General features: G+C 45.6%; 1 protein-coding gene across 4 annotated transcripts in view; it reads right to left on the minus strand.

Annotated features, from left to right (window-relative positions):
• Nucleotides 1–4,893: 4,893 nt before the first annotated feature.
• Nucleotides 4,894–13,262, minus strand: part of dnajc6 (DnaJ (Hsp40) homolog, subfamily C, member 6) — a 197,243-nt gene continuing 188,874 nt past the window's right edge. For all 4 annotated transcript variants that reach the window (XM_072511120.1, XM_072511121.1, XM_072511119.1 and 1 more), the window contains one exon: nucleotides 4,894–6,528. In XM_072511120.1, the coding sequence (XP_072367221.1) occupies nucleotides 6,427–6,528 (102 nt within the window). In that variant the 3' untranslated portion in view covers nucleotides 4,894–6,426. The remainder of the gene's footprint in view (nucleotides 6,529–13,262) is intronic.

Raw genomic sequence — 13,262 nt, forward strand, 5'->3', positions numbered from 1 at the left:
CCCGATTGCTATGGATGTAGGTGGGGAACCCAAACAGGGTGAAAAGACTGTGCAGGACCTTGATGATGGTGGCAGAGGTCATGTCAGAGCAGGGGATAGCAAAAGGGAATCTTGAGTATTCGTCAACAACATTGAGGAAGTACACGTTTCGGTCAGTGGAGGGGAGGGGCCCTTTCAAGTCGATGCTGAGGCGCTCAAAGGGGCGAGAGGCCTTTCCCAGGTGCACCCTGCAGACCAGCCACCTTTATACCGGCCCGAGGGAAGGCGGAGCCATCGACAGTGGTTTACCATACTACACATAATAGTGGCCATTTACTACATTACACATATTATACATTACAGTGGTTTACCACACCCGGCCACCCGAAAGACCACCTCAGAGGATAATTCAAAGGAGACCACCAGCAATGCATAAGAGCATCAGAGCTATCACCCTCACCTGCCACCAACGCAAAGCCACACACCTCGGTGGGCGACATTAGTGAACAGGCTTCTGGGGCACAATCTGGTGAGCAGCACAGAATATCGGATGCACATCAGGTGGAGGCAGGAACATCGAAGGGAGTAAGCAGCCGGAGGTCTCAGCTGGGTCCCAGTCAGGTGCTGGGTCTCTGGACAAGGTTATCCCAGAGCTGACACAGACAATGGGGGATGCAGAGGTCCCTGGAACTCACTCCAGCAACCTCTCTGCCCCATGGAGCCCCCAGGGTCTCAAGGGCACCATCAAGGAGATGACGGTGGTCTCCAGTTTCTCCAATCCTCTCTCCCTCGCCTCCCCCCCCCGGCGCATCTCAAATAGTAGTGGGCACAATAGGATGGCACGGTGACGCCTATGACACCGGTAAGTCAGCCGGGCCCTCTGGCTCCAGGCCCTCCATGGGACATCTGCCAAGGGCACCAAAGACCACAGGGCGTGGAAAGCAGCAGGCCGCCTCCACCTCTAATGTGCATCCTGGGAACACACCTAGATGTAGCAGTAGACTACAAAAGATCAAGAGGATTGAGGGATCCTAAGTGGGCACTGGGGTGAGGCCAGGGGAGGGGGGGGCGGGGGGGGGGGGCGATGGCGGTGGTCACAATCTGTAGCTAGGGGCAAAGGAAATGTTAAATGTGCCCTACTAAATAATCGCATACTGGTGAAGGCTGTCTGTCATGTTAATCTTCACAGCACGCCTGCCTGCACCCCCACCCCATTGTTCCCCGCTCCCCCCACCACTCTGCGGGCACAACAATCCAAAAATCAAACACCGCTGCTGCAGACCCGGTTCAGAGGATGGGTGTGAGCATGCTGTCAGCAGAAAGACAGGAGTCAGACTTTGGCACAAACTGAACAACATCAGAGCTTACCTCACAGTGAGTGTTCATCACTCTCCTGCCTTGTATTCTGACCCACTGACAGCAGTGACGTGCTAGTTGACATGCAGCACTCACTCACCACACTCTCAATAAAATCATGAAGAAATGCTTTTGCAGATTGCCCAACACCTTAAACAAGTTGCTCATTTGGATCAATCCGACTCTCTCCCTCCTGAAGGTCCCAGCAGTAGACTCCCAGCAATGGAAGATCGCACCAATCCAGAGCATGTCAGAAGTGAGAAAGAGATCCCTTTCTTCAGCCAAGGTAGGTCATCTTACTGTCCTCCCGTTCCTTACTCCAGGCCACAAAAGCAAAGAGAGGGAGCAGCAAACAAATACGCAGCAGCAGCAACAAGCAGCAAACACCATGCATCCAGATCAATGTGACTCTCTCCCCCTCTAGTAGCTCCCAGCAGTAGACTCCTCAGTGGAAAGTCGCACCAATCCAGGGCACACCAGAAGAGAGAGAGAGAGAGAGAGAGCTCCCCTTCCACTTCTCCAGGCCAGGCAGCATCATCTTCCCATCCTCCCTTTCCTTACTCCAGGCTACAGCAAAAGGAGGAAACAGCAGCAGTTGCATCTCAAGCAGCAACCACAATCTGCAGCACCACTTCAGAATATTTTGCTTATCAAATGGTCAACAGTAACAAAGATTTGAAAATCAACTATGTGAAATTCCACGTATCACACTGACCTTTAAGCAATAAGGAAATGCCATCATTCCAAATTGGTACCAATGCAAAGCTATATCAGCTCATATTCACACAAAAAAAAACCCACACAGTATCACCCCTCGCAGGTTCCTCAACAGAAATGGAGGATAAGCCAGAGAATGTGTTGTCATGTCCAGAACTTTGTCACAGATATAATCTGTTCATCAATGTGTTACTTGTTCCAATGTGTTACTTGTTCCATGTATCAGTGCTATTCTCCGTCCCGGAGCCACAGCTGTGCAGGCCCTCCCACACGGCCCAATCTCACCGGTACCAAATCCTGGTATCCATATATTCCACAGGCGCTCAGGGTGCAGTTGAACATCCTTCCTTGACTTCTGGCATGTTTATCCCCGGTGACGTGCCAGTTACATGCAGCACTCACCACACCAGCAACAAAAGTATCAGCAATCTGCAAAAGCATTTCTTCAATGGCATTAGCAGGGGGTCCATTTGGAACAATGTCGCGCACCAGGTCCCGCAGTGTCTTCTGGTTTCAAACCGGATGGCCTTCTGGAATCATACATCCCCCCCGAGCCCAGTGTTTCAGGACTCAGGTGTCTTAGAAAAATTGTCCTTCTTTCCAGCAACAGGAAAGGAAGGGAACAGCAACAGCAGCCTCCAGGCATCTGCAGCCACCAGCAGGATCAAGCAACGAACACAAACCTCAAACTGTGAATAGCTCTCACAACTAAGGCACATTTTATATTCGCAAGAGCCTTCAGCTGTGAAGCTGGAGGCTGCTCAGAGTCAAAGAGACCAGAAGCTACCTTCATGGACAGAAAGCCCCTCACACCACCAAAGCCCAGGGTGACCCCCAACCTGGAACACTTCAGCAACCCCCTTCAGCCCAGGGGCAGCAGCTCCAGTGCCCTTGAGCTGCATGCCAAAAAATGGAAATGGCTACTCACCTCCTCAGATCCCCTCAGCAGCCATAGCGCCAGCTTCACCTTTTAAAATGGAGCACTAAACGACACCCACGTGATTTCCTGCTGGGGAGCCAGTTAATTCCTGGGAGCCTGTCTCTACTTCAATCTCGCTAATGAGATGGAAATTGGTGCTAATTGGTAACTATGCACTTCACATCTGGCCCTGATCCGGAATTCGCCATTGGGAGGGAGCCGGTTTGATAAACTGATTCGCAACTGGCGCAAATTTTGATTTTGACCTTTCCTGCAATTTAACTGGCATGGCATGCCTAGATTCACGCCGGGTGCAACATGGTGTGGTTAAATTGCACCCAGATCTGCCTATTCTGCATACCTGCATGTGGGTTAATCCCTCATCAAAATGGCATCTGCACCAGAAGTGTGTACATGGCCTAATTGAATACAAAATTGGACCTGTAGTGACAATTAGGCACGCATCAGCTTGAAATCTGTGACTTGGTGTTTTAGCAATATACAGAAATGACTGAGGAAACTTTGGGAAATTTCTAGGAAGCCTCTGGTTTCCAAAACCAAATAAAGAAGGAAAGGAGATAAATTGTACAGGATTGGGCAGCACGGTAGCACAAGCGGATAGCACTGTGGCTTCACAGCGCCAGGGTCCCAGGTTCGATCCCTGCTGGGTGACTTGTCAGTGCGGAGTCGGCACATTCTCCCAGTGTCTGCGTGGGTTTCCTCTGGGTGCTCCGGTTTCCTCCCACATTCCAAAGACGTGCAGGTTAGGTGGATTGACCATGATAAATTGCCCATAGTGACCAAAAAAGGTTAGGGAGGGGTTATTGGATTACGGGGATAGGTTGGAAGTGGGTCGGTGTAGACTCGATGGGCCGAATAGCCTCTTTCTGCACTGTATGTTCGATGTTCTGTTGAAACTGTACAAAGTGGTCAAAGACTGCAGAGACATTTGGAATCATCAAGGCACACAAAGCATTCGTAGAGTCACAGATAAAGGAGACTTTTACATTCCAATCATCTCGGTCAAATGAGATAACATCATCTATGTTTACCACCTAGGATAGTTGAATAACACAACAGACAAATATCCATCATTGATGCCTCGCACCAACAGTGCGTGACTAACTAGCCCCAACTAACAGGACCACTTAAAATGGGACATTATAGAATATAGCAGGTCAGGCACTGCAGTGAGCTGAAGCCCAACAGCCTTCCATTGGGAGAAGGATGTCCCAAGTACTACGCGGGAGCTTATCACTCCTACTTCAAATTAATTCCTCAGTTTAAAGTATTGCTTGGTACCATCTTTGTGTTTGTAGTTGAATGTTATGTTAAATCAGGAAAGGTAATCTTGATTAATTAAAATACAGATTAGTGTGATGTTCTTTAGCTGGCTATTGTGTACGTTTATGAAATCACTGGAATTTTCTTTGGTAATCGCTAACAAGTATGATTGTCCACCTAAGAAACTCCAAGTTACTGGTCACGGGTTATGTGGGTCCTTGTGTGGCTGACGAGCCTTATCCTAGAGTCGCATCTTCAATCACTCACTTGGCAGGAGTTTCCTGGAGGTGGGGTCGGTCCTTGGAAGATCGCCGGAATTCCTTTCTCAGGCTCCTTGTCTGGACCTCCTTTTGCCATTGGGTGTTCTTGAAGAATTGTGTCCCTTCAATCAGGAGGTTCCTCCAAGTAGGTCTCTTCTGAGCAAGGGTCTCCCAGCCATTGATGTGATATGTTGCATTTCTTGAGATAGGCCTTCAGGTTCATGAAATCATTAGAATATCTGTATCCCAACACGTGTCATCGAGCAAATTAAAGGATTTTGATCAAAGGTGTTATTTTGTAAATGGACATTTACTCAATAATTGTTTGGAGAAAAGCAGAAATCAGTTGCAGTTTGATCTGCGTTACAACTATAAAAGTTAACTTTCCGCAATACACATTTATGTTTATTTCATATCAATTACAGCCAGTGTTATGTACAATTTGGAATGAAGACAATATTCTACAAATTACAGACATTTTCTGAATAGCCATATTTCAAATAACTTGACATCAGATGTAGCAAACACAGACTTGTCATAAACTCAAACTCAATTTTCTCTCATCTACCCTCCCTCGTCTCCCGACCCCACCGACTCTACCCCACAAGAACACTCAAGTAATAGATCAAGGTTAACATGACATTTCCTGTACTGTAAAATGCAGACCTAAAGATTACACTGTAAAGCTCTTGTACTCTGTAATATTAATGATGACATGATTCACAGTCTGTTGTGAATGGACAATAAATCGTTTAACTGTCCTGCAATATCGCAGACTGCATAATAAAGCATCTTAAAAATTGAACATTCCAAGAAATCATATTGTACATATGAACAAAATGGTATATGTTTTAAACAAAACATTTGGAATAATGCTCTAGAGTTAAGATCTGAAATTTTCCATTAAATACAGGAAGCTGTCTGAAAATGTTTTTTCCATCTGTACAAATAATGCTCATAATACAGTCCAGTGCCATTTGTCTCTTCCAAAGACTCTGTTGTTTGTGCCTTTTGGCCTTTATTCACAGCCTGCCTGTTTGTCTTCCAGAGGATCAATGCTAAATTCCTTTCCTTCACTTCAGCAAAAGAAACCAATGGAGTGTTCTTGGTTACTTCAGCTTCTGTGCAGCAGGTGAAACATATGGTAAGTAGAATTATTGGTCTTGTTTCTGTGAGGCTGCACATGACCTCTACTTGGCAACTGTTCACAATGGCATTATCAATAGCCGGAGCTCAATTTGTGGGAAACAGAGCCACACCATCTTGATTCACAATGGAGCTTATTGCAACAATCCCGAGTGGCCCTGAAGCCAGATGCTGACTGAGGTTGTTAGTGAGTAATACTGATCAATATTATCAGGAGAAGACAATTCTAGATACGATTTTGGAATGCTCATCAGAAATGTGTTCTCTTATTACAGACCAAGCGATGTTACATTGTCCAGCAATTAGTAACAGCCTCAACTACACTATTATACAGATTTCAAATGGAAAAAAATACACATGTACAACTGTAATGTGATAAATTTGAAATCACAAGCAACATATTCCAGAGCAAAGTGAAAAGGTGTGCATGGAGATAAGATTTAGGCAGTATGCTACATATTACATTGCAAACAAAAATCGAGATCGCAAGGAAAGAGTCAAATGTCACCTTTATCTCAAACGATATTCCCATGTTTGCATTTCTGTTTTCAATACATTCTTTACAAAACCTCATGTGAAAGGATAACAGGTCATTAAAACAATAGCTCATTACAGGAGAGTGGCATCTAAATAATTAATGCAGTAAATGCCTGAATACAGATTTACCAAAGGAAAGCAATGTACATCAACATTTAAAGCAAAAAAAATCATTCAGCACAGGTACAGAGAGTCAACTGGAAACACAGGCAAGTAGCTTGCATTAAATTAGTACAGAGGCTTTTGACCTTGACTTTCAAACTCTGACCAGGCATCATTCAGTTCCATGAATATCATCTTGGCATATTGTTCATATGGCTCACCAGTGGCCTGCAAGTGAAAATGAATCTCAGTTAGTGCAGAAAATCATTTAAGAAATAAACCATCACTAGCTAAACACTAGAGTTATTCTATCTACTGATTTTTTTCTTCTAATTTAAATGAGAAAGGGAATAGCTCATGCAGTTGGCTACATAAACTAAAATTAGGCAAAGGTATAAACAATGATTTCATACATTATTCACAAGGAAATGATATGGAATGATAAAAGGACAGTGGAGCTCTATTGAGCCAAGTCCTTCTATTTACAACGCCACCATATCACTTATCTTTCTTATTAAGGCATCTAATCAAACGCAATGAAATTTAATCTCCTGAGAGACAGTATTTTGACATGCATTTGCAACTGGTCACTGTATGCCAGTCTGGTATTCTAGATCTACTGTGTTAGTATGTGCTGTGAAGATCACAACTGGGGAACATTCACTAGGAATCCCTGCACTGGCAGGTAAAGTTGCTCTTGCTCTCTAATTATTGGAAGTGAGTCAGAAAAGCCACAGTTGGAACGGAAGCAGGACAATTCCTTTCAGCTAACCTGCAGAACCAGGAATCTCCAAATCAACTGCTAAACAGCTGAATTCAGCACTACTGGAGTCACCCAACTTAACAGCCACATCATTTCACCATCTATTCCTCATGGACAAGTCAAACACGGATTCTTATACATTTTTAAAATTTTTATTTTTGGACTCACTTCTCACTTCTAATTCGCATGTATGTATGTTACATTTTATTATTTCCTTCTCACATTTTAAGTAATAAACATGTTCTTTAACTCAAGAAAGTCTGGTTAAATTGACTCCTTATAATTGTACTGGGAAACGGTATCCATAAGGAAAGTGATAATTTTGCGACCAACCAAGGGGGTTAGATAAAGAAGAGAAGCCAGTTCATCCCTCTTCACCCAGAAGCATAACAATTTGAGGGTACCCATCTAGGATTATAACCAATTTTGGGACCTCACCCAAGGATTGGTCAGAATACAATCATGGCTTTTTCTTAAGAGCAGGACATTGAGACAAACTGTTACATTTTGACCACTGTCCCAGCTAACCCAATGCAAACCATGTTATTTTACCACTCAATATCAGCATTATACAAGATGCCATAGCTGTCTTCTCCAGCATTTACTGGTCAGAGACAATTCTTTGCTTCCTGTTCTTTGAATGACTTGGTTATTTGTCTCTGTTCAGGGTTACACACTTAGCCTGGCAAACCTCAATTGCTTATATCCATCATGTCAGTGAAAGTTTATGATGTTTTACTATTAGCAATAACTGAGAAAGGTTATCAAGGTAATAAAAGCAAAATACTGCTGAAGCTGGAAATCTGAAATAAAAACAGAAAATACAGGATAAACTCAGCAGCATCTATAGAGAGAAACATAGTTAACGTTTAAGATCTAAATGATCCTCTGTAGAAGATTCATTTAGATTCAAAATATTAACTCTGGTTTTTCTTCACAGTTGCTGCCGGACCTGCTGAGGTTACCGTGGTTTTCAATTCACAACCAGATGGTATTATGGGAAGTCATGCAACAAATGCACCCTTAAGTTTGCTCACATTGACCTAACCTTTGAATTGCTTCATGTTATCAGTTGAGTAACACTTAAAAAAAGACAAGATCCATTTCCATCTTGTAATTTATTTCATACAGGTTTGATGGTCTATCATGTGAGAGTACCTTTAAGAAATGAGTATTTAAGAAATGTACCTTTAAGAAATGGGTGTTCATCAGTGATGTCAGAGTGTGGGTGGAGCTGGGCTGTCTGTCAGCTTTTTACTTTTGTTTTAGGCTGTTTGCTGCAGGGTGTGTTTTAGTTCCGTTTTCAGAGCTGGATAGCTGCAGTCACAGCCAGAAGGTGTATGAGTCTCTCTCTCTGTAATCTAAGGACTGTAAATCGATCCTTTGGTGATTTAAAACTAATAACTGCTCTCAGTAGTGACTTTAACCTGATGTGCTTCTGTTTAAAGATTTTTTTTTTTTTAAAGTCTTATGGATGTTAAAAGGACAGCTTAAGGATGACTTAGTGTTGTATTCTTTGGGGGTCATACTTGAATTGATGGTTGCTAAGATGCTCGCTGTATGTTTTAAAAAGGTTAACTTGAGTTCACAGAATAAACATTGTTTTGCTTTAAAAAATACTTTTCCATTTCTGCTGTACCACACCTGTAGAGTGGGCCATGTGCTCCCCATACCACAATCTATTAAAAGTTGTGGGTCAGGTGAACTCCATGATACACTTTGGGGTTCTCTACACCCTGGCCCATAACAAATTGGGGGCTCGAGGGGGATAAAAGTCTATTGGATTGGCTTAGTGAACTTAAAGACAGTGAGGGGTGAGCATATTGTGGTTGCTTTTCAGGTGTGGTATTCTAGTTTAAGTAGCGAGTGTGTTGTGGACAATGGCTCTTTCAGAGGCTCTGAAGTTTTTGGGGGTGGAGACAGTCACACGCAGTACCTTACAGACAGACGAAAAGCAGACTGTTAGATTTGGCAAAAACATTGCAGTTAACATTCCCTGACAAAATGCAAAAAGGTGAGGTAATTATGGTGGTGGCTAAGCATTTAAAGTTGCCTGAGATACAGTTTGACTCATTGGAAATGGCAAAAACTCAGTTACAAATTAAACAAATGGAACATGAGAAAGAATTAAAGCAGCTTGAATACGAAAGAGAGGAAAAAGAAAGAGAGAGAGTGGAAAAAGAAAGAGAGAGAGGGGAAACAGAAAAGGAGAGAGAAGAAAGGAGAAAAGAAAGAATAGCCCTAGCAGAACAAAAAGAAAGAGAAAGGGAGATAAAGATCTGGGAAAAAGATAAAGAGAGGGAGTTTGAACTTCAGAAAATGGCCATGAAACATGACAGTCAGTTAAAATTAGCGGATTTAAAGGGAAACGTACAGTTGGATGATAGTGATGAGGATAGTGAGAAAGAGCGTCAAAGTCGAAGGCTTGGTGGGAATCTATTTAAATATGTCCAAGCATTGCCAAGGTTTGCTGAGAAGGAGGTAGAAGCCTTTTTCATTTCATTTGAGAAAGTAGTTAAACAAATGAAATGGCCACAGGACATGTGGGTATTACTGATTCAAACAAAGCTGATAGGTAGGGCTAGTGAAGTGTTTGCATCACTACCAGAGGATGTATCTGGGACGCATGAGGAGGTGAAAAAATCTAAACTTAGGAATTCAATTCCTGATGTAGTGAGAACTCATGTGGAAGAGCAGAGGGTTAAAACTGTGAGAGTAGCAGCAGAAATGGCAGATGATTATGAATTAGTTCATAAATCAAAGCTTGGCTTCCGACATCAGTTTCAGCCGGTGAGGGATAGAAACTGGGGACATGAGAAATACTCAAGTGGTAAAGGTAAAGGTGATATGATGGGAGATAATAAGGAGAGTGTACCTCAGATTAAAAAAGAAATCCAGGAGGGTTTTAGCCAAATTCGACAGTCACTGTGAGGTCGAGCCGAACAAAAGCTTTGAGCGTTATGTCGTCCAGCAGCGCCTTCAGGGTAAGGATGAGCCTTTCTAGTCTTTTCTCACTCATCTTCGCATTCTAGCGCAATCCTGCAACTACGGTGACACTGCCGACTCCCTCATCAGGGATCAGATCGTGTTTGGCGACCACTCCGACACTCTGCGGAAGCAGCTCCGAAAAATAAACAATATGACCCTGTCAGTGGCCATCGAGACGTGCAAAGTCCACGAACAGGCAAAAAAGTTGCTATTCCCGCCTTAAGTCGACAGAGCAGGACCAATTTGCCTCCCATGAGGCGGAGAGTGTACAGGCCATCGCCCAAGTGCGGCGCCTGAGCATCGATGAAGGCGGCCATTTCGCGCGCTTTTCCAGGGTTCCCACGCATGCGCATCATGGTCGGGAGAACGAAACGGCTGAAAACTACACTGCGCAGGTGCGATCGGCGGCTGACCGCACTGCGCATGTGCGACGACGCACCGAGCGCCATGACGTCGACGTGATGACGTGCTCCAACTGCGGCACCGCCCATTTAAAGCGGCAATGCCCTGCAAGAGGCAGGCGGTGCCTCAACTGCAAGAAGCTTGGTCATTATGCGACTTTGTGCAGCTGCACCTCCGATAGGGGGCCAGCGATCCCAGTTCCAACGCAGACGCGTTTGAAGTGTGCAGCAAGGGCTGCTGGATGTGGAACCTGATCCAGCCACGGATCCAAGGATGACTGCCCGAAGTCCCCATATCGAGTGGGCATCATCACCATGCATGACAAGGCCTCCTCGCATTCAGCAACACACATCCTCAAAGTGGATTATGCGGATGAGTGGCGTGCCACAGTACAAGTCAACGATTGCAGCCTCCGGTTCAAGCTGGACACCGGTGCTTCAGCCAATCTAATATCCCAAGCAGATCTTGCTTGTATCCAAAGGCAGCCAACAATTCTTCCGCCGGCCTGCCAGTTGCTCGATTACAATGGAAATGCCATCACTGCGTTAGGGTCCTTTCACCTGCGTGTATCCAACAAGGCCATCTAGGCCACTTTGCGGTTTGAGATCGTCAAGCCCGGCAAGGCTTTTCTGCTTGGTGCCCATGCATGCAAGCTGCTCCATCTCTTCCAGCGCGTACATGCCATGTCCTCTGCCAACAGCACTCTTCAGGCCGACATTGAGGAGCTACTATTGCAATACCCGGATGTGTTCAGTGGGATGGGTACGCTGCCCTACCGCTATAAAATTCTGCTCAGGCCTGATGCCACGCCTGTCATCCATGCGCCACGCCGGGTGCCGGTGCCCCGAAAAGACCGTCTAAAGGCGCAGCTGCAGGAGCTCCAAGATCAGGGAATAATATCCAAGGTGACGGAACCAACTGTTTGGGTCAGTTCGATGGTCTGTGTCAAGAAGCCCTCTGGAGAACTGCACATTTGTATCGATCCCAAGGATCTGAACCGCAACATTATGAGGGAACACTACCCGATCCCGAAGCGGGAGGAGCTGACGAGTGAGATGGCACATGCCAAATTCTTTACAAAGCTGGATGCATCGCGTGGCTTCTGGCAGATACAACTGGACGAGTCCAGCAGGAAGCTCTGCACGTTTAATACACCCTTCGGCAGATATTGCTACAACCGCATGCCGTTTGGTATTGTTTTGACCTCCGAAATCTTTCATCGAATAATGGAGCAAATGCTAGAGGGCATTGACGGTGTGCGGGTTTATATTGACGACGTCATCATATGGTCCACGACCCCGGAGGAACATATTTCTCGTCTGCAACAAGTCTTCTGGCGCATACATGCCAACGGCCTGAAATTAAATAAAACCAAATGCTCCTTTGGCATGTCGTCAATTAAGTTTCTGGGTGATCAGACCTCCCAGCAGGGCGTGCAACCAGACTCGGACAAAGTCAAGGCCATCAACACACTGTATAGAACCTTAGTTAGGCCACACTTGGAATATAGTGTTCAATTCTGGTCGCCACACTACCAGAAGGATGTGGAGGCTTTAGAGAGGGTGCAGAAGAGATTTACCAGAATGTTGCCTGGTATGGAGGGCATTAGCTCTGAGGAGCGGTTGAATAAACTTGGTTTGTTCTCACTGGAACGAAGGAGGTTGAAGGGTGACCTGATGGAGGTCTACAAAATTATGAGGGGCACAGACAGAGTGGATAGTCAGAGGCTTTTCCCCGGGATAGAGGGGTCAATTACTAGGGGGCATAGGTTTAAGGTGAGAGGGGCAACGTTTAGAGTAGATGTACGAGGCAAGTTTTTTACACAGAGGGTAGTGGGTGCCTGGAACTCGCTACCGGAGGAGGTGGTGGAAGCAGGGACGATAGTGACATTTAAGGGGCATCTTGACAAATACATGAATAGGATGGGAATAGAGGGATACGGACCCAGGAAGTGTAGAAGATTGTAGTTTAGTCGGGCAGCATGGTCAGCACGGGCTTGGAGGGCCGAAGGGCCTGTTCCTGTGCTGTACATTTCTTTGTTCTTTGGAAGACCCCAGAGGACAAGAAGGCGGTCCTCCGCTTCCTGGCGATGGTAAATTTTTTGGGGAAGTTCATTCCCAACCTCACGTCACACACCACGGCCCTCAGGCACCTGGTGAAGAAGTCCACCACTTTCCAGTGGCTACCCGCACATCAAGCAGAGTGGCTTGAGTTGAAAGCGAAGCTAACCACCGCTCCTATTCTAGCTTTTTTTGACCCAGCGAGGGAGACTAAAATCTCCATAGACGCCAGCCAGGAGGACGATACCTCGCCCTGGGCCGCAGTGGCCTACGCGTCAAGGGCCATGACCCCCACTGAGCAACGATATGCTCAAATAGAGAAAGAATGCCTGGGCCTTCTCACTGGCATCGTGAAATTCCACGATTATGTCTATGGTCTCCCGATCTTTACAGTAGAGATGGATCACAGACCCCTAGTGCACATTATACACAAGGACTTAAATGACATGACACCCAGGCTCCAGCGCATTCTCCTTCGACTCCGTACGTAAGGTATGATTTTGAACTGGTTTATACACCTGGAAAGGAGCTAATCATCGCGGATGCCCTGTCGCGTGCCATCACCTCGCCATGTCAGCAGGTAGACTTCATACATGCCATTGAGGCACAGGTGCAACTGTGTGCCAGCACCCTCCCGACATCCGACGAACGCCTCGTCATCATTCGAGAAGGGACCGCCAAGGACCCTCTTCTGCACGGGTCATACATCACCTCATGAATGGCTGGCAGAAAGGGCAATGCCCCCAATA

The sequence above is a fragment of the Scyliorhinus torazame genome, chromosome 7 (genome assembly GCF_047496885.1).
Source record: "Scyliorhinus torazame isolate Kashiwa2021f chromosome 7, sScyTor2.1, whole genome shotgun sequence".
Classification (NCBI taxonomy): domain Eukaryota; kingdom Metazoa; phylum Chordata; class Chondrichthyes; order Carcharhiniformes; family Scyliorhinidae; genus Scyliorhinus; species Scyliorhinus torazame.